General features: G+C 45.5%; 1 protein-coding gene across 2 annotated transcripts in view; it reads right to left on the bottom strand.

Moving 5' to 3' along the window:
* Window positions 1–25,183, bottom strand: part of DNAH7 (dynein axonemal heavy chain 7) — a 1,158,398-nt gene that overhangs the window by 351,397 nt on the left and 781,818 nt on the right. For both annotated transcript variants that reach the window (XM_069225862.1, XM_069225863.1), the window contains 2 exons: window positions 13,253–13,443; window positions 7,534–7,667 (listed from right to left, as the gene is read on the bottom strand). In XM_069225862.1, coding sequence (XP_069081963.1) covers window positions 7,534–7,667; window positions 13,253–13,443 — 325 coding nt within the window. The remainder of the gene's footprint in view (window positions 1–7,533; window positions 7,668–13,252; window positions 13,444–25,183) is intronic.

Below are 25,183 nucleotides of genomic sequence, written 5' to 3'. Positions count from 1 at the left end.
AAGGAAAGTCTCTGTTGTTCACAAGATCTTGCCTTGCCCAGGCCAGGCCCCAGACACATACCAGGGGGTTGCAGACTGCATTGTGTGAGGGTAGTCACATCCCATTCAGGTGTAAGTGACCACTCCTCCCTCTACTCTAGCCCAGTTGGCTCATCAGGATATGCAGGCTACACCCCAGCTCTCTTTGTGTCACTGACTAGAGGAGATTTACAAACATCCCAACTGTCAGTCTGACCCAGACAGGGAATCCACAAACAGGCAGGCATAGAATAGTTTAAGCAAGAAAATGCCTACTTTCTAAAAATGGCATTTTCAAACTAACAATCTAAAAACCAACTTCACTAAAAGGCGTATCTTTAAATTGTGAGTTCAGAGACCCCAAACTCCACATTTCCATCTACTCTCAAAGGGAAGCTGCACCTTAAGAATATTTAAAGGCAGCCCCCATGTTAACCTATGAGAGAGATAGGTCTTGCAACACTGAAAACCAAATTTGGTAGTATTTCACTGTCAGGACATGTAAAACACATAAGTGCATGGCCCACCTTTAACATACACTTCACCCTGCCCATGGAGCTACCTAGGGCCTATCGTAGGGGTGCCTTACATGTATGAAAAGGGAAGGTTTAGGCCTGGCAAGTGGGTACACTTGCCAAGTCGAATTGGCAATTTAAAACTGCACACACAGACACTGCAGGCGCAGTTCTGAGACATGATTACAGGGCTACTAATGTGGGTAGTGTAAAGTCGCACCACGGCAGGCGCGCTCTCCGCAAGAAACACGCGTAGCCAGTGTTCAGGCAACAACCCTTTATTCTAACTCTCTAATCACACACTGCCCTTTCCTGCCTTCTCACTCCTATATGTCTCTTCTTCTCCGTCATTCCGGTGAAACCCATCTCGCACCTTCGGTCAGGGGGGTTTCTCTCACCCACCCCTTCCGCTTCCCTTCTAGTGGTGCTGGCCAGTTCCGGCCACAACACTACATCCCTCCCCAACGGGGGAGGAGAGGAACAAATACAAATGAGATGAAACACAAAATGATATGCTGCCATTTCCACATGGCTTATGATTGAAAACGAAAGTCTCCTTTTCTTCCGGACGTTTCCTTTCTTTAAGGTCAGTCACACGCATAGTCTGCATATCGCCGAGAGGGGCCTGGGTTACGCCTCAGCATGTATCTCCCTTCTCTCGACTGGTCCGACACCTGGATCCTCTCTGCACTTTGGTTGGGTGCCGTCGCTCCTGCAAGTCGGTTCTGCGGTTGTTCCGCCATCGGGCAAACTGTGTGGTGTTCTTCCTGTTCTCCGCTTGTGGGTTCTAGGCATGCAGGTTCCACATCCGAGTCTGCTCTTTCGTCTGTGCTTCTCCCGTCATTTTCGCTGGGCGCCGTTTGAAGAGTGCCACGTTGCTGGTTACTGTCTCTGGCCCTCGCCAGGCTGTTACCATGGTGCCCTTCACAGCAGTCACAGTCCACGGCCGTGTCTCAAAAGGTAGGTGGAACTTCCCGCCTGGGTGACGGTCTTTTACCAGGACGGCATCGCCTATTTGCAGGGTTATTTCTCTGGCTCTCCTCTTTTTGGACGCATGTGTGTTAGTGCTGGTTCTCCTTGCTGTTGACCTGTCGGGCGGTGGTGGTTGATTTGCCCACGATGGGTGATGCGGGATAGCATCCATCACTATTCTCCCGAAACATAGTTGACTGGGGGTGGCTCCGGTAGTGGCGTGGGGCGTGACTCTGTACTCTCTTAGGAAGGTGTATATTGCTCTTCCGGGGTTCTCCGCTTCTGCCACGCTGATGCGGATGACTTTGTTCAGGGTTTTGACAAACCTTTCCACCTCTCCATTTGCTTGTGGCCACCGGGGTGTGACGCGCCGGTGTTTGGTGTTTGTTGATGCTAGGAAGTCTGCCCACTCACGGCTGTTGAAAGGTGGGCCATTGTCTGTACGCACCTCTCCGAAGAACCCATGAGTGGCCATCATCTTTTCAAACTTGGGGGTGACTGTGTTTGCGGATGTTGAGTGCACCACCTCGACTTCTGGATAGCGCGAGTAGTCGTCCACTACTATGATCATGTGTGAGCCGTCGGGGAGGCTCCCGAAGTCTGCACTTACTCTTTCCCACGGTGCTGAGGGTCCTTGCTCCGTGATAACCGGTGTCGGGTGTCTGGGTTGCCACTGGCTTGGCAGACGAGACACCCCTTGACTGTGTCTTCTACAAGCTTGTCCAAACCTGGGAACACAGCTTGTTCCTGAGGGGGGCCTTAGTCTTGACAATGCCCTGGTGTGCTCCGTGTGCGAGTGATACAGTTCTGGCTGTCAGGCTGGATGGAATCACCAGGCGGAACCCCCTCAGCAGGCAGCCTTCTTCGCTCACTGAGAGCTCCTGGCGTATGTTGAATAGTGTGTCCAAACAGGCTTGGGCTTCTTGTGTGCGGAAGGAGCCTGGGCGTTGGAGGGGCCTCCAGTCTCCAGTTCGGGTGGCTGCTATGGCAATTTGTAAACATTCGTCCAGGGAGGTTGCTGTTGTAACTTCACTGAGTGGAATGGGCAAGGTCGTGCACGTTCTATTACCAGTCTCACGTATTCTTCCGTCTCCTGGGCTTCTTCCATTTCTTGAGGTGTGGCTTGGCGAGCGTGTCGGGACAGGAAGTCTGCTGGGTTCTTCGTGCCCGGTTGATATTCGAGTGAGAAGTCATACCCTTGGAGCTGTAGGATCCATTTCTCAATCCTCGGCGGTGGTTTGAAGGATGATCCTTTGAAAAGGGGTAGGAGGGGCTTGTGGTCAGTCACCACCGAGAATGGTTTGCCGAATAGATAAAAATGGAAATGGCAGCACCCCCAATGGACGCCAATGGCTTCCCGTTCGATCTGCGAATACCGCTGCTCCGTTGGCGTGAGTGTGCGGCTGGCAAAGGCGATGGGGGCCCATTCTCCGCATTCTTGTTTCTGTGCTAGTACTGCTCCTAGGCCCGTGGGGCTGGCGTTGACTACTAGCTGTGAGTGGCGTTGGGGGTCAAAGAATGCCAATGTGGTGTCAGCGGAAAGTGCACTCTTGGTGGCTTGGAAGGCATCTTCTTGATCCTTACCCCATTCCCATTGGTGGTTTTCTTGTGTGAGCTGTCGTAGGGGCCCCGTGAGGTCTGCGAGGTTTCTCATGAATCGGCTGCAGTACGTTACCATGTCCAGGAAACTCCGGACTCCTGACACCGATGTGGGTGCTGGGGCTTCCTGGATGTCTTTAACTTTCAGAGGATCTGGTCTGACTCAGTTGTTTGAGAATCGGTACCCGAAAAAGCAGCTTTCTTGCTTCAAGAATTCACATTTCTCCTGGTGGAGCGTTTATCCATTTTTCTGTAGTCTGGCAAACACGGATCGCAACCTCTTCAGGTGCATTTTGACAGTGGGGGCGCGGACCAGAATGTCATTGCTTACGTTGAGGACTCCCGGGAGTCCTTGTAGGACTTCTTTGATGATGTGTTGGAAGACTTCCGCCGCACTTGGGATGCCGAAGTTAAGTCTCTTGTATCTCCACAGACCATTGTGGGCAGAGAAAGTGGTTATGGGCCGTGAATCGGGGTGCAGCATGATCTGGTGGTAACCTGATCGAAGGTCCATTTTTGAGAACCAATATGATCCTGTTAGCTCACTGAGGATATCATCTATTGTTGGGGTCAAATGTCTCTCCCTTTTGATTGGCAAGTTTGGCATGCGCACGTCGACGCAGATCCTGACGGCCTCCGGTTGTTTGGACTTCCTTGCGACCACGATGGGGGATACCCACGGTGTTGGGCCTGATACTTTCTCGATGATTCCTGCCTGTTCCAGGAGTTTGAGTTCGCGTTCAACTTTGGGACGCAGGTGGAATGCTACCCGGCGATGTCTAAGTGCCATGGGGTTGACTGAGTAATCGATGTGGAGGCGTAGTGGGGGTCCTTTTAGGCAGCCGATTCCTTCAAACAGTATCTTGAATTCCTGCATTAGGCCATTGAGTGCATTCACATGTACGCTAAATGCAAAGTGTACCAGGTCCAGGTCTTAGGCCGTTTGGCAGCCAAGTAGGAATCCTGCACCATCTTTGGAGACGTACACTTTCGTGGCTATAGGGTGGTCTCATGGGAGATTTCTGTTGTGAATGACCCTGCTATCTCTAGGGGCCGCCTGTTCCCAAACGCAAAAACCTGTATGTTTGTGGGTCGGAGTGCAGGCAGTGGTTTGGGTAATTTGATTGTATATGTCTATGGCCATTAGGTTGATGGATGCACCCGTGTCCACCAGTGCTGGGATTGGAGAGCCTTGAACCTTGAGTTGGCATGTGGGTAGGCGTCATCCCCGAACGGCGTGTATTATGTGGACTATGTGTTGGTCATTGTCCATGTCACTGTCTGAGTCTGGGTCTCGCATAGCTTCAACCATTTTGATGGTTTTCCTTGTGGTGTTGGTCGTTGGTTTTGGTGTGGATCCGCAGACTTTCACAAAATGGTTGTATTTCCCACATGCGCTGCAAATTTTTCCCCAAGCAGGGCAGGTGGTGGGGTGTGGTGCTGGGCCGCCGCACCACTTGCATGATCTGCTCCTTTGCTTTCCTTTGTAGTTGTCTCCTTTTTGTCGCGGTGTGTTTGCTATCACTGCATTGGCTGCTTCTGCTTTTCCTTGTGATGTTGGTGTTTGTTCCATGTGGGCCGCTCGTGCCCATGATAGCTCTTGAGATCGTCCGAGTGTGAGAATGTCTTTCATTGGCATGTTTGGTTATTGTAGTATGCGCTCTCGGAGTTTTGATGATGAGCACCCTTGGATGAATTGTGCCCTTATTTCGTCCTCTTCATCGGGTAGTGTGCAGGTGCTGGCTAACTCTTTTAGCCTGGCATAGAAGACGTTGACGGATTCATCAGTTATTTGGCGGGCTTGGCGTAGAAGGAACCTTTCGTAGCCCGGGTTTGCATATGACTCAAAATGCGCAGTAATTGCCCCTTTCAGAGTTTCGTAGGTCCGGGGCCGCACTTCTGTTATGGACTTAAACACCTTATGGATGTCTGCCCCGCCAATGTGGAGAAGGAGGGGTCTGCGTCTCTCTGGTTTGACATCTAGGGCTTCAAAGTACGTTTCGAGGCGTTCCACCCAGACTTTCCACCTCGCAGCTTGGGTGGGGGGGGTGCACCTGTTATGGTAAAAGGTTCCAGTGGTGGTATGCCAGCCATTGCAGAAAGGGGGGGACAAACAATTGTGGTAAGGTGGCGAGTGTGCGCTTTGAAGTACAGTAAGTGTTAACTTTATTGTTCTCGTATTTGTTTACTTCTTTACATGCACTTTTTTTTTGTGTGCCCTCTTTAGTTTGCTTGCATTGTTTAAGAAGCAGGGGGAAAAGGACTTGAAAAGGTTGACAGTTTCTTTAGATGGCTTGTGTGTGGTCTCTCTTGGCCACAGGGGGAAAACAGAATGCTCAATGCAGCCGTTCTTATTTGTTTTTATTATATATATATATATATTTTTTTTTCTTTGTCGGCTCTGGGTGCTGGGGCCTGGTCCTAGTGGAGTGCAGGGCTTGGGCTTGGGCTTGCACGCTGCTGCGTGCTCGTGTACAGGGCGAGGTGCGCTCTTTTGACAGAATTCCTATTCCGTTTTAGGTGCTGGCTGTAGCCGGCTGTCGGGACCGCGACGTCAGTCGGGCAGCAGCTGGGGGTTTGTACGGGTGTTTCGTTGTGCGCGCACTGCTGTCCTGGTGCGGCCCAGCCCTTTTGGGGCGGCCAGTGTGTGTCGGGCGGCGGTGCCGGTTGTCGGCACGGGCTTCTGGTAACTCACAACGGGTGGCTGCCAATGAAATCCCTGGCGGCGTCTGGAATTGAAGTCGGTGGGACCACCTTGAGACCGGTGGTCGGCGTGGCGTTGGTCCAACAGTCCGTGACGGCTCGGTAGGTAAGCCGGTCGGACTTTCTGCTTCTTCTTCCGCGTCAATGCCTGTGCCCAAAGGATACTGGTTTGTCGCTGGGTGTGCGGTGGGTATTGCCACTACCAGGATGGTAGGCCCACTCTCGTCGCCAATGTAAAGTCACGCCACGGCAGGCGCGCGCTCCGCAAGAAACACGCGTAGCCAGTGTTCAGGAAACAACCCTTTATTCTAACTCTCTAATCACACACTGCCCTTTCCCGCCTTCTCACTCCTATGTCTCTTCTTCTCCGTCATCCCGGTGCAACCCATCTCGCACCTTCAGTCAGGGGGGTTTCTCTCACCCACCCCTTCCGCTTCCCTTCTAGTGGTGCTGGTCAGTTCCGGCCACAACACTACAGGTAGCACAGCCAAAGATTGCAGGCCCACTAGTAGCATTTGATTTACAGGTCCTGGGCACCTCTAGACCACTGTACTAGGGACTTACTACTAAATCAAATATTCCAATCATGAATAAACCAATCAACAATACAATTTACACAGAAAGCATATGCCCTTTAGCACATGCTAGCAGTGGCAAAAGTACCCAGAGTTCTAAAACCAACAAAAACAGATCAGAAAAAATAGGAGGAAGGAGGCAAAAAGATCGGAGATGACCCTGCAAAAGGTAAAAAAAAGTCCATCAGCACTGAGCAGACATGACAATACATGTCCCACTTAAGCGTCACTTCTACCGACAACAAATCATATTTCGATTCACAAACTCAATACATAGTTCCCAAATTGCATTCCTCATTTCTTTTGTCATTTTCGAGAGTGGGAGGCACACTTCACCCACAAAAGTGTGGAGCCCGTAGATACACAGATGCCTTTTTTTTAACTTTACCTTTTTCCGACGTGTTTTCCAGAAAAAAAACGAAAAATGTTGTTTAAATTGTAACATTTTTGAATGCGTGGCAATACATGTGTGTTTTACTGGGTTGCATTCCCTTTCATTTGTGCTCTCTGAGCAAGAAGGAGACACTTCCCTCACTAAAGTGCAAGCAGTCCCGCCAGTTCCTCCCACGAATGGAAAACGAAAAGAATTTATTGACTGTTAGAAGGATGCTACACGCCCCTCCTTCTTTTCCCGAGCACTGACTTGTGAAATGTGCGTTTGACGTATGAAAGGATAACGACAAGGCGAGAACACTCTACCTTCTTGGAGGATTTTTGTAATTGCACAACTATAAGTATATATATTCATTGAATAATAACAGATTTCAGTTTTTATAAATGGTAAAATATTCATTGAAATCACATATTATTCTAAACAAACGTGCATACGTGGTCTAGATAAAATGTAATAGTTCTATTGAGTAATCATCCCACACATCGCCTTCAAGCTTTACATTTTCAGTTTAAGAAATCCCCTCTCCATTTAGTCAGGATAATCCTTTTATACATCAAATGGGTCTCCATAGGAGACAAAGGCCGATTCACGTGGTAAGCTCCCCACAAGATTACACACGCCAATTACTTATATTTGCATGAGGAAACTTGCTCTAAGCCGTTTACTTCCTTTACGTACTGCATAAGACAAACTAAAAACAGAGAATCTTATTCACCGCGCACATTAGTGAGCCAAAGGCAGACTTTGTGTGGCGTACCTCTTGTTCTGGGCGCCCTGCAGGATTAAAGACTGCTTTTCTTCCTCGAGGTCCGGCCTTTCTCTGGCAACGACGATCCCTAGCAGCTGGTCTTGCATCCCCTCGGGCGTGATCATAAAATTCAGTAAGGTCACCTGCACAGCAATAGAAATATGAAAGAATGTCCAGCATTAGAATGCCAAGTCCCACATTTAATTATTCTGTTTAATTTGAACCTCTTAATTGGGCTTGACTTCCCGCAGCGATAGGTCCAGGTTGAAACAAACATATTGACAAAAAACGAACATATATTAGCGGACACACCCGGAGGAGTGAAAATCTGAAGCATACCGTTGGTGCACGTCATTTCGAATTCTCCAATCGTATCTTGAAATACAACAATATTCCTCCAGTACATGTGCAAAACGAAATTTATAGAAAATGTGCCCACTTGAAAATGAAATATTCAGTGTTTACTGAGATCAGTCGTGGAGTTCTGATGGCATGGTGACATTCTCAAAGTCACTCAGTGATAATGTGCCTGAGCGAAGGAGGGAGCCCAGAACTACCTGGTCATCCATTACCTGCAGAGAATGAAAATAAAGGACACTCAGTTCACGTTCGACTATACCCGCCAGCAGTGCCGGCTTTAGGGCGGTGCGACCGATGCAGCCTCACCTGCCGCTGACCTGGGGGGAACTGTGGGGGTAAGGTGGGGCGGCGTTGTGTTTATAAATAATTTACAGATGTAAAAGTACCTGCTGCAGAGCCCCTTATTGTCCAGCAGTTTTCCAGCACTAAAAATGTATGATAACCCTGTGATTAATGTTCCTGCTGGAAAGAGATTAGACTTTTGTCTAGTGGCAGTTTTGACTCATCATAAAGTCATTAAATAGTTCAGAGGGATAATGTGCCTGCTGCAAAGAATGCATATCATGCAGATCACAGAACTGAGTGAACTATGAGTAGCGGTACAAAAAATAGCAATGCAAGTCAGAACGGGACCATGGAGAGGCGAGGGGCACTGTTGGAGGATAACAGAGAGGAATTTGTGGAGAAGGAGGTCAAGGTGGGGCAACACAGATTGTTGCACTGGCGCTAAACCTGGCCCTGACCATGAGGGGAGCAGTAACAGGAAATCCAGGTGTCAGTTTCTTAGCTCCAGGGCTCAAGACCTAAAAGTAGAACTGGGGGGGACTACCAAGTTAGGCAGTCTGCAAGTGACATCACAGCATGTGGCATTACAGGAAGTGACATCACAACCCATGATTTTACAGGAAGTGACATCATAAGAAATGACATTAGATCTAAAGACCTCACACATATATAGTAGATCTATCATGAGTACATTTGAACTCATTATGAAGATACATACAAACACTCCTTGCATGTAATGCCTACCTGGCACACAGTAATCCAATGCAGGGCAATATGCTGCCTTGCATTCATGTTTTTTTTTCTAAGAAATCAGCTTAACCAGGCTTTGTGTGGCACTATGGTACTAAAATGTGGTACTAAAATAGATTTTGCATCAGGGTTGCTCCAGAAAATGACACTACCCTCACACACAATCTGAAGCTCAATTTATGCATTTGTTTTTAAAATTAAAAACTCTGCCACAAACATATTTGCAACAAGGAGAAACATGACTTTAAATCTGTTCTGCTAAATAGGTTGCAAAGTCTGAAGTTTAAAATATATTAAGGGGTTGAGGCACCTGCGGCAGAGATCTTCTGATTCCCAGTAAATCTGAGGCAATAATAATAATGGTAGGATAACTTTGGTGGTTAACACATTTCCTAGAAATATTTGAGTTTTGTCTAGTGCCCCTTTTAACTCAAAGTAGCAAAGATGATTTATGTGTCTCCTGCAAAGCACATCATGTTACATGTGGACACAGATTATTGTTTTGTTATATAGATAGGTAAGTGGGTTACTGCTTTTAGCAGAGGTAATTTCCTTACTTGCAATTTATAAATTGTAATCCTTCTAATACACCATTGCAAGCTAAGAAGCCATGAAGGGTGTGTGACTCCTACACCTTATAACCCTCACTGTATTATGTAACATATCTTTATATTGATTTACAAATGTGATTGAATGTCAGTGTAACAAGTGTGCTTGATTTAAAGCACTCTGACATTCTGAATTTTGATCAGTAGTGCTATATCAGAAATTTAAAACATAGCAGTATTTAAATTGTTATTTTGTGTAAATACCAGGACAGACCAACACATCTGACATTCTTACAGTGCATTTTATTGCTCATGTACTGGCACTGCACAAAGTCCCTGTGTGCCTCACTTAAGTACTTGTGAAGTGCTAAGAAGTTGGGAGCCTTTGTTTCCCCTCCACTACATTTACATGTAGACGTCAGGCTCCAGATAGGTGTCAGGCAGGATATGCCAATAAAAGGAGTCCTGATGGCCCCTTACATTTGGCCTGCTATGGGCCCAGCTGGAGCTTGAATTTTAAAAGCCCCCTCACCGCCTACATGTCATTGCTCGGATCGAAAGCAGACAACTGCTGAATGTGTCCCGGTATCTGAAAATTACACCAAGATACATTCAATATTTCAATGTAAGGCCCAGCTTCTTCTTGGCAGGGTGGACGGTGGCCACCCTGTGAAAATAGTGGGTGGATGTCGTCCACCTGCATGTACCCCAACCCAGCTTTGACTGATTCCAGGCTAAACCAGGAAGTGGCTTGGATGGACATACATCTTAATCTCTGTTACATACTGCACTGACAGCTTGTTTTTTTATAGTAACATTTTATTTCCATTTTGCCTGAAATCTGTATTATTGGCTTCAGTTTGAGGCCAGTATTCGGAACTTCCAAGTTTATGCTGTCAATCACTTGGTGAGGAAGTCTCATAAACCAGACCTTCATAAAGATGCTGATGGCTGTTTTAGATATAGGATCTTCTCCAAGTTAATACAAAACAGAAGTGTCTCAATTTTATTTCAAGAACCCACCATTATGGAATGTCTAGGAGATGCCCCAATAATCTGTTGGTATTTTCACGTGGTGTACATGTCATGTTCTCTTCCTCCCATGGCATACCCTAAACCAGGGCTCTCCAACCAGTAGCTCGGGAGCTAATGGTAGCTCGCCAGATCCCTGAAAGTAGCTCATGGAATCCCATCCCTATAGGTTAAAGGGAGGCTCTGTGCACTCTAAAGGAGATAGCGAGTCACATTTTCAGGCCCTTGGAGGCCCAACCAAAAAAACAGTGTCAGGTCTCCACACTAACACAAACACACACTGACAGTCCACTGCAGTTGGATGGTCTGCAACATGACCACTTGCTTTTCCTCACAGAGCATCAACGTTGAATAGAGATTGGTCATGTTGTGTACCTCATTCTGTCAATCACAGTGTGTAAATTAACATTCAGCCATGAAAGAATGGCAGAGGAAGCAAGAATAGATTTGCTTTAGTGCAGAGCTGCAAGGAGTGATCCATATTGGTAATCTTACATGGGAAGGTAAGAACTGGAATCTTATTAGATGTGGTCATCCTTAGAGGTGTGCAAAATCCACCTAATTTGCTTTCGTACATAAAAGGACAAATAATTACTCAACTGCAAATCCATAACTTAGCACTATAATTTAGCACAAAATGTGTCTGCTGGTCAATTTGTGATGCTAGGTACAGTTTTCACAAATAAGCACAAAACAAAACAGCTGCCACAAACACCGGGTGCTTGCTTCTGGATGTTTGCATTTATACAGTGCTCCAGCGCAATTTAATTACATTACGTGCCGTAGTGCTGTAATTTTTAGTGTTATTACAAGCATACTGTAAAATTATGCTGGTGTAATTTAAACCTCACACAGTCCTAGTCATTTGGTAACAGTGATAATTTTCATGAAGGTCTGAGAGTGATATTCATTGACCAAAAGTAGCTCCTGTCATAGAAAAGGTTGGAGATCCGTGGTGTAAATTAACACTCGGCCAAGAAAGAATGGCAGAAGGAGCAAGAGTTGATTTGCTTTAGTGGGGGGCTGCAAGGAGTGCTAGATATTGGTAATCTTATATGGGAAGGTCAGAAAGTGGAATCTTTTTGGATGTGGTCATCTTTGGAGGTGTGCCTAATTTGCTTTCGTACACAAAAGGACAAATAATACAAAAATGCAAATCTATAATTTAGCACTAAGTTTTAGCACAAAACGTGTCCGCTCGTCATTTTTTTATGCTAGGATACGGTTTTCACAAATAAGTGCAAAAAAACTAGGCTGCCACAAACTCTGGGTGCTTTCATTTATCTGTTTGCATTTATTTAGCTCTTCATCGCAATTTGATTACATTACGTGCCGTAATGCTGTAATTGTTAGTGTTATAACAAGCGTACTGCAAAATTATGCTTCCTTAATTTTAATTTCACCCGGCCTCGTCATATTGTAACAGTGATAATATTCATGAGGAGCTCAGGGAGATATTCATTGACCAAAAGTAGCTCCTGTCATAGAAAGGTTGAAGACCCCTGTGTTAGACCCTACAACAGTTCATCCATTGTGCTTAGTTAAACAATTGAAAATGCTCTGACAGTGGGACTCTTTAGCAGACTTACCTGATCAAGGTTGAGGTATTTGAAGATTACAATTTGGGCATTTTATCATTGGAAATTCCACGAAACAAGATGCAATGAACTCTGACTCTTAACTATCCTTCTGAAAGTATCAGTAAAACGACATATTTCAGAAATGCAACTTTATTTTGTAGGTTTGTTGCAAGATCTAGCATTGAAAACCACCTTACAAAGCTGACTAGCCCTCAATGCAGCACTTGCTAAATTTACATTCTGCAGAATGACCCACTCTTTTGTGATTAAATGCAATTGTAAAATGGTTTTGAATCTCTCCCTACGTACACGACTCCTCCACTCGCATTACCAACAGACATCTGGCTGTTCACATGAAAGAAAGGATGCCCTTGTTTTAATGCATTTTTATATTCATTTATGACAATCATAGAATTGGAGATTTGTTCAATTATTGTGACAAAACACAAAGGGTCATTTGAGAATATTTAACACATTTCTCTTTGTTTCTGCTAAACTGCAAAACGTCTTTCTTGAGCTGCATTGCTGGCATTTTCTATTTGTTGCCATTTGGGGTTTAAGTCTACATATTTCCATCTCCTTCCTCTAGTGATGTATAAACCACTGCTTTGTGCTCCAACGTACAGTATTTTGGGCCAATCAGATGCAAGTACTTGTACTGCTGTCAGTTGCTTCTTAAAAAGTGCCAGAGGTACTTAAAAGTAATGTCGTCCCTCAAGGAACCGACTGGAGCAGAAAAGAGCCCCTTCCTAATTATAAGCAGAAGAAAATGAACTTCTGCCTCCTGACAAGCAGCAACCAGAAGAACTCAATTAGTACTTTGAAGCTTGATGGGACACAGGGGAGCCACACGATCTGACACAGAATTAAGACTATCAGATTAGAAAACCCAAGGCGTTTCACCAGGTGAAAAGTCAAATGACAAGACGAACTTCCTCAAAGAGAAAACGACTGCACTGTGTGCAATAACAGTAACTAGAAATGACAAAACATCAGTGTTTACAGACGAGGAGGCCTTCGGGGGACATCATAAATGCAAGTCAAGTCACAGCTGCACTGGGCATAATTACCCTTCCGTCTAATTGTTTTTGTCGACCACTATTTCCCTGGTGGATGGAGAAATGCTAATGGAGGAAAAAAGAGGATAAAGCACATTCGTCTGACAGGACTAACCTTTACGGATGTTTCGGGAAGGTAGTGAGGGTTTCTCAGCTTGGTCGTGATGTAGAAACGGAAGTCTGGCGCGTACTCGATGGTTGAATCTCCAAGCCGGATGCAAATGCTGCCCCCTTGTTTAAATGTTTGCTTGAGCAACAGGGGTTCAAGAATTGGGTCCAGTTCTTCTCCGACGTTCTCCAGCAACACTGCAAGAGATTGATTCGATTCCTTGATTATGTGTAGTAAATTGAATGGCATTACATTTACAGTGTTTGCACTGGGACAAAGTATTCTGTCTGCTATCTGCAACATAATAATATATCAAGGACCGAGATTGTTTTATATTGTGGCACCAAGAGGTTGTTCACATTGCTCTTGAATAACAATGACTTTCTATTTATGTAGTGCTTCACAATGTAGTGGCCCAGTTCCTAAGCACTGTAAGTAACAGGTGTCACTGCCGCCTAATTAAGTGCTCAACAATACTAAACATAATGTCTCTGAAGGATGACACTCAGTTAGGCCTTGCAGGGATGTAAAGTCATCGCGTGGAGCACATTAACATACAATCATAAACCATTTTCTGAGAAAGCCCTGCAAGGCTAACACCATACAATGGTACGGTGACAGGCAATGGCAGGTGGCCCACTTGCATGTGCTACTCCGAGATTTAGAACAAAGGTTCAATGTGCTCTATGCCAGTCAAATTATCAATCTATACATTAAATAAATCACACAATGCCTTTCTGAATGCAAAAAGTATATTATTGTTATATCGAATTGGGTAATAGCATACTTTGGAAACAACTGCAGATGGTGAAGTGCGCATAAGTGCAAATGGCATAAATGATAAAATGTCACATGGATATGTGCAAAACCAGGATGTTGCCAGTTTCTCAGAAATATGCACTTCTATCCAAATATTGTTCCTTACATCATAAATATTTGTTACGGACAATCCCTTGGGTGATGTTGACGTTTCAACCCAAATTATTTTTTCACTGGGGCTGCTCAAGACAGGGTAAAAATGGAGAAAGGCTTTTTTGAAAAATTCTAGAACCTATACTGTAAACCAGCACCAGTTCACCATGTTCCATATTACCACAATACTGTAGAGCACAACTGCGGAACCCACATTGGCTAAAACCCAGAGCAGCCTGTGATTGGCTTCTGTGTTGGTTACAAAATGTTTCTGAAAGGCCTTTTTTTCAGTGTTATCCTTTAGGTTTTGCACCAGACAGCATTTGCTGCACTGCTCTACTCCAAGAATTAGGACAGTAGGGCTAAACCTTGTGGAGCTCTTGATTGCCAGATGAGGTGCGTCTTTGAAGGAACATCAGGTTTGACACGCTTCATCCGAAGGCCCACTCAGAATCCACACATCACTGCACTGCCGTAACTGACCTCACCATATTCAGAGGGAGAGAGTTCATGAAGCTTCACTACCGCTACCATGCCCAGGGATAAATGGTATAAGATGGGTCAAAGCTAGTCTAGCTGTCCTGAAACACCTGCAGCCAGTCTGGGTTCAAGGTAAAGTGAGATAACAGCCTTTAGGGGATAGTGAGTGGTGATGCCAAATAAGCACAAAAGACCCACCCCACATAGTGACTCTTTGATCAGTACAGTATTTTGCCAGCACTCAGGCAGATACATTGCTACTTTGCCTTCAGTGTTGAAAACCTTTTCAATCGTTCCTGTTGCCTCTCTGCTGTCACTGAATCCAGACTGGGGCAGGCAGTAATGTTTTAATATGTGGCGCGTTGTTTGCTCTTCCAGAGCATTGCTGTCTGTGATGTCAATTTAACAGTGCAGCATTTTGTAGCAATTATAAACATAGGAGATTGAACACTTACAATACATTCTACAGACACCACATAGAGCCAGAGTATTTCTTACAGTACATGCTGACCTCACGTGTACTCAGAACGTAGTACTGACTACCTAAGTGTTTGCTGCTGAGGATAGCAAGACAGTGCCATGTGACGGACGGCATTGCCCATCACTTATCACAGTTTAGGAATGCAGCCTCCCCAGGACCCTGGCTTGAAGCTTGGGGGAGATCAATGGCTGCTGCTGCGTTGCCCCTCATCTCTGGTATCCTAGTATTGTTAAGCAGTGATGGGCAGGGCTGAGTGAGTATGCAGATGTAAGCAGAGGGAGTGGCAATATTTTCTCTTCCATACACAGAGCTGGTATCAGACCAAGTCTTTAAATATATACAGATTATGCTTCGACTCCGCCCAGAGGAGTATTTTTCTCTCTCCTCATATTGTCTGTTTGGTGCATCATTCCATCTACTGTGCAGTGCTTGCATTGCAATATAGGAAGGACTTGTTAACGTCTCAAAAGTACTATCAGTCATCATTTTTGTGGCACACTAAAAACGTTATCTCACACTTTGTATTCGTGCACCAATATTTTTTTTCACCATCATAATCATTTATTTACATGTTTTATCAGCACTTGAATGTGAGCCGGACGTAATCATAGTCTCCACACTGACCTGTCTCTTTCAGATCAGAAAACCCTGACGTCAGTACGTCGTTCTGAAGTCTCGCGAAATGGGCAACAAAAGGCACAATACTCACTCTTACGTCTCAGGAGCAAATCATTCGATCTCCACCATCTGTTGGATTGTGGCATATTCTGCAGCAGCATACCAGCAACTTCTTTTCATCCTGCCATTAGCATGCTGCTGCTGTTCAGTGCACCTTGGGGCTCCTCTTCCCCCAGCCACTAATGGCCGGAATAACACACATTGGCAAAGCCTGTAGGCCAACTTTTAAACACCATAGTCAAGCTACACCTATTTACTTTTCCAGTGATTGTTTTAAATAGTGCTACGCCTACATAGTTAGCATAAACGTGGTCAATAACAGGTGTCACTTTTCTTGCAATGACATAACTGAAACCTATCTGTAACCTGTATGGCAATGTTGACCCAAATCTGAGAGTAATGTTTACCACTCACCAGACTTGGTCCAATAAACAGTCCTGGTCTGACTGTGCAACACCATTGGCACACTGACCATCATTACCGTATTGTACTAGTACATCTGGAGATTATCACACTGGGGATAGTAGAAAAGTGACAAATTAGAATACACTGTGGAGGGTCAGACTCACAGCCAACCAGGAATCCTTCGAAATATTTCACCTACGTGTTTTTTTTAGAAAAATATGGGACTCTCTATGCTTATTTGGACGAACTTTATGATAAACGTTTAGGATAAAATCCACCTGACAGTGAGGTTTGTGCGTATATGAGGGTCTGGCCTTTATACAGTCAACGCCCTTTAGATGTATTTTACGTGGGTCTGGTTCACGGAGTTACAGTGCCCACCGAGCGTTAGGCTCAACCCCTCGTTTGCTCACTTGAGCAAAAGACCCCTGTGTTTTTGTATGTTTTTTCTGTGTTCACGTCACCCTTTACTCGGTTTGTCAGAAGCTGTACAGCTCTCACTGCAAGGGGCGGCTCATAGTGCCAGGGCAGCATCCCGGCCCGTGCTGGACCTAAAGCGAAATTTGTTTCTGGGTACTTGCTCCTTGCCGGCATTGAGAAGTCATCGGGTTTTTCTGCTCCCTGGACTGCATGCAGCGTTTCTGTGGGTGATCCTTCATCCTCCCCCAGCTGCTGTCTCAGACTCCTGGCTAGGAGTAGAGTGTGTCGGTGGAGTGGGTCAGTTGAATACTGGTTAGGGTTTGGTCCTCATGCTGGCATGCCCTGGACCCTCTGCTCTTCATTTCCTTTGGTGATAAAATAATATGTGGAAGGGAACTGTTGCTAGAGCCATTGAAAGAAGAAAAAAAACACAATTCTAAATTTCCCCAGTGTTTTGTGAAAAGAAATCAAGAATTTATTTTTGAAATGACAGAATGCTATTGCCAAATATATCAATATATTTGCTTCGAATTTGTAGGCACGAGAACTATCATGATCTGTTCTAAAATAGCAAACAACCGGAGCTGCCGTCATAACATCATCACATCTCCCTCATATCACAGCGCACACATTATGTTCCAAAGCAAACTGGGAGGGCAGACTTAACCCCCGAATGGAGATGTATGTGTGTGGGGAGGGGCTTATAGAAGTATTTATTCTCTAGATGGGCCCTACTCTCTCTATTCCTCCAGGTTATTAAGTTTAATCAAGCATCGCAGCCTTAATACCCTGAGTTTAAAACGGTCGTCTTCTGATTTCCTATGCATAAATGGGTTGTTATGGTACGGAACCATTATGGGTCGGGATGCTTGGGCCTGGGGAAATCTGGTGCCTTGCTAGGGTTCAGTTGACACAGTTAGCCATCTTGGCAGATGCAACTATGCAAATGTTAATCTTCGTCCTCTCCCACCAAAATACCATGCTGCAAGCTGGCTTTGATAATATGACTGTCGAACTTTGTGTGGTGTTTTATTGTGGCTCTGTAATGTCACCCTAAGCACTATAATGCAAAATAAATCACTCAATCTCCAAGTATCAAATGTAGTGAGAACCCTTGTGTGCTCATACTATGTTTATTTATATAGCGCTGATGTTAGCAAGCAGGCTACCCGCCAGATCGCGCCAAAGGGAAAAAGGAAAGAAGAGTTTACTCCTGGAATAGTTTCCTGAGACGAGAAGCCTCCAACCTTATCCAGATGTTTGATGTAAGGTTCTATAGGCTTATGCCAAACTCTACTCTGCTGCCCTTTGCACCCGTGGATGGATTACCAGCCGCAACAGTTTAGTGCCTATCTGATCGTTAACACAACACTCCTCCTGCTGGTGTTAAGTTATAGCAGAGTGCTGTATCACAGGGCAGGATGCTACTAGGGACTTGGGTTCAGATTGTTTAGGTGGGATATTTGACAACTGTAGGAAATTGGGTTACTGGTTGACTGGGGATGAAACCCTTCTCAAGCATAAACTAAAATTCTTGTCAGGGTGAAGTCACAAGCAAACCTCAAATTAACCTGTGCTCAACCCTCTGTTAGCTTGGCACAGAGAACTCATGCTTAACTTAGAGGCAATGTGTAAAGTATTTATACAGCACTTCAAAAGTGAAAACACAATATCAGAAAAATTCCACACCAATTTAGAAAAAGAGTAAACTTTAATAAATAATTTGACACCAAAACGATTGAATTTGCAAAGATTGCATGAAAATAGCATTTAAAAGCACCACTCACGGCTATCTGGGGATGCAAAACCAGGGAAAAGTCACAAGTTCAGGCCAACAACAATGAAGCATGGGTCGGATACAGGAAGAGGCTGGTCCCGCTTAAAGAGTTTTCATTCCAGTCCAGTGCCAAGAGTTTTGTTTGCAGTGGAAGGGGCTGCAGGGGGTAGTGAAAGCATTGCGGGTGTCCAATGAAGAAGGGTGAACAGGCGGCCAGGTGTCGCCGATGATTGTTGCTGTAGCACAAAGATCTTGTTGGTATCACGGATGGTCAGGGCTGGAGCTTCATGATGGCTGCTGATGCTGTAGCATGAAGAGATGGTTTGCTAGACCTTCGTGTTGGCAGCTGGTGTGGGTGGCACGGTCTTAGCTTAGCAAGACCGTTCTCTAAGAGCCCAAAAAACTGGGGGGAGCTCAGCTGAGCACAGCAAGGGTGTAGGACCTGAGGGACATCACTTGGCGGTCCACAACTCACTCAGGCAGGTCCAGTTGCATGTCCAGGCATAAGTTCAGCTGGGCATTTGCAGGGAGCCTCTGGCGCTTGTTATGTCCCTGTAACTCAGAACAGGAGGTCAGCTGTCTGACTCTTGGAGTCCTTTCAGCCTGGAATGAAAGGTGCAGGTCCAACATCCTACTCAACAAGCAGGGCAACAGGCAGCAGACCATAAGAGGTGCCGTCCTTCTAGCAGCAAAGCAGCATAGCAGCCATTCTTCTGTAGTATCCACAGGCCTAGAAGTGTACTGAAGAGCTGGAGTCCGAGGTCCAATATTTTTACATTGTGCCTTTTCTGAAGTGGGAGAAACGTCTACAGAATTCAATTTGAAGTGCTCAGGTTTCCTGCCTCCCCTACCCTGACTCCAGAATAACTACAGGGAGTATGCAGCCCTTTGCGAGATGGCAGGACACAGCCTATTCAAGTGTAAGTATGGCTGTGCCCAGCTCCACCATCCAGTCCTGCCAGTGATGGCCCATCTAGGCATACCTAAGTTATATATTGTGTATGGCTGTCTAGGAGGAATACACAAAGCCCAACTGCCAACTACAGCCAGTCATGTGACCCAGAGACAGGCTTCACTATTAGAGAGGATATTTCATTACATTTCCAAAGACATCAATAACGAACTGGTTAGATGTTCCTGTTTAGAACTTATCACTTATTAAATGTACCAAGGCATCTACAAAGTTATTCTATGGGAGAAATAGGCTTTGCAGTAGTGAAGATGAAATGTAAGAGTTTTTCACAACCAGGACATGAAAACTTAAGAGTACATGCCCTACTTTTTACACTACACCCTGCCTCCTGGGCTGTCTAGGACCTAGCCTAGAGGTGACATATGTATTAAAAATGAACACTTGGGCCAGGCAAAAGGTTTATTTTGCAAGGTCTAAATGACATTTTAAAACTGCACACAGGCTGTAATGGCAGGCCTGAGACATGTTTGAAAGGGCTACTTAAGTGGGTGGCACAATCAGTGCCGCAGGCCCACTAGCAAAAAGAACATGATGAATGAAATGTGGAACAAATCAAACATTAACCCCCCAGTCACAGAGCTGGGTTAAATCCGTCATTATTTTGCTCACCATGCCACCCCAGTTTCGTTCCAGCCATATGCAAATCAGTCTTGATCTTGCTCTGCATGGGAACAGTCCAGTCCGAACTACCAGGCCAGGTCCTCCCTGAACTGGATACAAGAATCCTGAATCAGTTTTGCGGTATCACCCCTCATCAGCCAGGATAGCTTGAATCCAGTGGCACAAACTGGAATGACAAGGCGAGCAAAAACACTGATGGATTAAACCCAGATCTGTGACAGGGGGTGAATGTTTGATTTGTTCTGCACTCCATCCATCATCTGTTTTTTTTTGCATTTGTTGCCCTAAGTGGGAAGGGTATGGCCAGACGTGGGTCCTGTGCTCTCTATGGAAAAAAATTCAAGCTAGCCTGGCTGATGAAGGGTGATACCCCGAAACCGGTCCCAGGATGCTTGTTTCTGGTTCAGGGAGGACCTGGTCTGGCAGTTCGGGCTGGAATGTTCCCATGGGCAGTAGGGTCAAGACTGATTTGCATACGGCTGGGTCCAAACTGGAATGGCATGGCGAGCAAAAAAAACGATGGATTAAACCCAGATCTGTGACTGTGGGTGAAGGTTTGATTTGTTCTGCATTCCGTACATCATCTGTTCTTTTTGCATTTGCAGGCCCACTAGCAGCATTTAATTTGCAGGCCTTGTTACGCATAATATCACTTTACTAGCAACTTATTAGTAAATTAAATATGCCAATTGTTGATATGTTCCATTCAACCATTGGTTGTCTTTGCCCAGTCTCTTTCTGACACTGACTTAAGACTAAGGGTCTGATTTAGATCTCTGTGAAAGGAATACTCCATCACAAATGCTACGGATATCCTGTTCGCTGATTTAAGTCTCCATAGGATATAATGGGATCACAATAAGCCGAACGGAATACCTGTCTTGTTTGTGAAGGAGTATTTCCCTGCGCCGAGATCTAAATCAGGCCCCAAGTCAGTCATGTCTTAGCTCAGCCCTCCAAATGATATTTGCCGTTTGGGTGCAGACTTCCTCCTCCACTCAGGTGCCTCCATTGAACTGCATGAGGTACTACTTTACAAATGTCTCTGTTCCTGCTGCACCCCCTGTTTGTCTCACTCTAATGTGCTAAAAATGAATGCATTAACACATTGAACTCAGCCACCACTTTTTTTTTTTTATATTGTTCCAGGAGTAAACATGCATATTTGCTATGCAGTGAACCCTGCATTTGACCATTGCAAGACAGCTTTTCAGTCTTAGGAAACAAGCCCAGGCCAAGCTGGGTTGTTTCTAATGTAATAGCTCTTTGTTCCAATTGCTTCATCGGGTAGTGGAAATGTAAGTCTGTGAAGATATGCTGAAGAAAATGATCCGTGTATGTTCCCTGCATTAACTTCACTTCACTTCACTTCACTTCACAGAGAAATCTACGTGTCTGCCATTTCAGCACTATCTAGTTTGGGTGTTTTGGGTGCTGACCTTCTGAACTGCATTGGTCATTCGTGGCTGCATCCGAACTCATTCTTTAGCACTCAGCAGGTGACAATTGTGGCTTCAGTGCCTGGAGGAGCGGGATCAAGGTCAGCTTTCTCAATGTCACAGTAAGCTTTGTGGTGCTTCCAAAATGTGCCATCGTCAATGCTGAATGCCCTATTAAAAAATTATAAGTGTGTGCTACTTCCAGAGGTGCACAAATGATCTTGGCAAGCCACAGCATTCTTTGTAAGAGCCACCTAGGCAGTGTTTTCAACTGCTGCCTCCAAACTGAATTGTGAAATGGGTACAGGAAAAGTTACACATTCGTGCAACATCTAGTTGCTGAGGCCTCATAATTGCTGGCATTATGATCGGGTCAGGCAGTCTCTTCAGGAGCCGCCTCCTACCCGCATTGTGAAAGATGCACACAAAGTACTGCCATAGAGGGGCCCCAGGGCAGGGTTCTATTAGGGCGACTGCTATTGTGACGAAAATAAATTAGGACCAGTTACGAGAGGGAAAGCTTTTTGTGGAAAATGTGGAAAACCAGCAATACTTTGAGGAAGGGGGAAGTATATTTTCTTTTTAGAGGAGCAACAAATTGGACCGCTGCTGAACCACAAGAGGAAGAGATGGGGCTTTCACTAACAGCCTGGAACTGTATTACACTGGATAAGGGAAAACCCATTTCACTGCTGAGCGCAGGGAGGGCTCAAACCTGAACTGCACCGAGGGAGCAGGGACCTTCCTCAGCAGCCTAGAGATCAGCTGGCTCCGCACTGCAAGGTGAGGCGCAGGAGTGGGGTGTCAGATGTAGCAACTGAGAAAAGAGAAAGTCCTGGTAAAACGGCCAAAGTACATATGTCATTTATTAATACTCTAAGTACCGGAAAGCCTTTTCCAAAAGGATCAACAACACTTCAAGGTAACAATGGTAGAAAGGAACTGACCCAAAGTCCCTCTCTGTACATATCCCATAATTTTTAATCTCTTTAATGTTAATGTTGATGTTTACTAGAGCTCTGTGAAACAACTAATTCTGTACCTACACAAGGCTCAAAAATCATGTAAGCAAAATTACTTACTGGTTCGCCTAGTAAGTGTTCTTAATTTTCTTGCAGCATTTACGAAGGTCGGAATTCCAACAACTGTCTTTCAAGCCTACCTCTCAAGCCCCTGTGACGGATACACCCTCCAACTTTAGTGCACTTCACCCACAAAGCATGTTTTATTGGGGCATCTGGATTCGTTTCTATTTCAGTTTCTTCACTTGACCGTGAACATTTGGTGCCCTACTGTCCCTTTTTAGTGCTGTGCTGCATTTTCTATCACAGTACTTGAAAAATCACTCATGGTACATCTTGCTTGGAATCTACCTCCTGTTGTGCTGAAACTGAATGAGAATAGGACAGAGGTTGGGTCAGTGAATGTGGGTGTGTGACTATGAAACAAATATTTTCTTAATTTCCTCGCAGATGATCTCCACTTTGTAGACAATAACTGGCTATGCATGGACATTTCTGCTGAGTTAACAGTACTCTGGTCTGGGAAGAGTGATAGGAAACACGTACCTTCTGGGCAACATTCAAATCCCAAGAGCGAAAGGAGCAGAAGGGCAGATGTAGACATCAATGCAAACACCATTAATTTCTTCAACGTATATCCTAAACTGCAAGAAGCCCTCTACTTCTCGTCCCCTCATTGTAAGATTGCCCCAAGGCATTGAACACGATTCTCCTGGTGCTACAAATGTTCTGGTCCATTGGTCTGAGCTCTGCACCTCCAATGGCTCTGCAAAGGGAGAAAACTACAGAACAGCCCAAACTGAACTTCTTGGACTTCTCGTCCTGGTTAGTTTGTGACATAGTGAGTTATCGCTGCACAACAGAATGTGTCGGGGGCACAGCTTTCAGTGGTGGCCCAGAACAGACCTCATTCAGCACTGTAAGATGAGTGGGTCGGAGGCTTTCCCCCAACGGCCCAACGAGGGTTGTAACTCCATCACAAGGTGATGGGCAGACAGGGACTGAGAAAACGTGTGCCCCGACCTGCGTGAACAAACATGCCATGAAAGGTCTTTTGCACCGACAAAGCTACATATTAACATTTCACACACCCACAGGCAGCGCAGTGATCTGTTCTAAAGTGTGAACGGCAGTTCATTCAAGCGCTTGCAGTAGTGGGATGACCGAAAGCCCCCCTATACACACAATCTGAAAAATTGTAAACAAATGACAAAGTGTTTTTGTTGTGTATCCAAGAACTCTGGCACAGCAAAACTTATTAGCGCGGAATTAAATAACACAACCAAACACTTAAATCTAAAGAGCAGACTGCAGGGGTGGGCTTTTCATGGGGATTTAGCTCTTGTGCATGACCTTATGGAATGGAGCTAGGCCACTGTACTTTTTACTCTGAGGGTCAGATAAATAGGTGAACAATGGGATGAAGAATATATCGTCGGAGAAGACAGATAAAGAAGTTATGTCTGTAGTTATTCGTCTGGAAACATGACACAGCCATTGCCTATTTATTTGACAAACCGAAAGTACCGGAGTTGCTGCTATGATAAATGCAGTCGCTATAGTGGCACCAGGGCCTGGGGAGGGAAGGGCCCATTACAATCTACCTACGGCTGTCCACAATCCAACCGTGGCATTTGGGGCACATTGTTCCTGTTTCCGTTAGGGCCAATCGGACCCTTGCAAAGCCACAACAAATTCTCCCACATCAAAGCTGGTGGTGGGGAGGGTGGTAAGCCACAAGCATCACAATGAACGATTATGCATGATCTCTGTAAGGAGGTGACTGTAAATGTATACAGAGTGGAAGTCTACATGACAACAAACCACGTTTTAACGATGCTCTAACATTTTTCTTCAGTTTTACAGCTCAGCGGTGACCTCCTCAGTGAGAGCTGTCGCCCATTTTAAGTCTGGTGATTCTAGGCAGTGCTGGATGAAGGCCGAGGGCCCGGAGCACTGCTGCTAGTCTGCTACGACTATAGTGCGGACTGTGCTCCTTTCTTTAGCTCCGCGCACGGAGGTGAGGGAAAGTCTTTCGTTGTTATTTATTTATCTGTTTGGAACGCAAACAAACTGTGGACTCTGGAATGTACTCTTAAGGATGCTGAATAACAGCTGACTTTCCTACATCGCAGAGGAATTCCAGGGCAGGGCCGAACCAACAAAACATGTTCTTCTTCCCGGGAGTTCTGGTGCAAGTCCCTGTTTCACACTGTGATATAAAATAGCACCGTAGTTCCACAGGGCCTCAGCTTGACCTTGGTTTGTCTTGGCCTGGAAGTGATACGTCTGGCAGAGATATGAACAAGAGTGAATCATTCTTGAGACTTGTCTTTTCAAGGCTAGCTGCTCCACACTTTGAATGCCAGGCCTGGGTGTGTGTGCAAAGATTGCCTTCCAAACGTTGTGCTCAGGTCACATCCTCCACACCGTTTCCCATTAGCAGTTCCTTCTGGGGAGCAGCATCCCGAAAGGGCCTTGAAACTTGGATTGGAGGTGACAGGCCATTAGATACTGCGGCTGGGCCTGTCGAAACTTACATCAGTTCCGCGTTGATGGGCAAATATTTAGACTCATTTAACTATTCCTGAATGCTGAAAGTAAATTAAAGGCAGTGGAGTCTGGCCAACTCAGAAACGAAAAGACTTATAAACAGACTGGTAGTTCTGAAAAGCCCTGAGACTGGACCGAGTGGCCCTGCAACACCATGGTGACTACTTACCTTTCAA

Source organism: Pleurodeles waltl, chromosome 3_1 (genome assembly GCF_031143425.1).
Source record: "Pleurodeles waltl isolate 20211129_DDA chromosome 3_1, aPleWal1.hap1.20221129, whole genome shotgun sequence".
NCBI classification, from domain to species: Eukaryota; Metazoa; Chordata; class Amphibia; order Caudata; family Salamandridae; genus Pleurodeles; species Pleurodeles waltl.
This window is presented reverse-complemented; position numbering and strand designations above follow the sequence as displayed.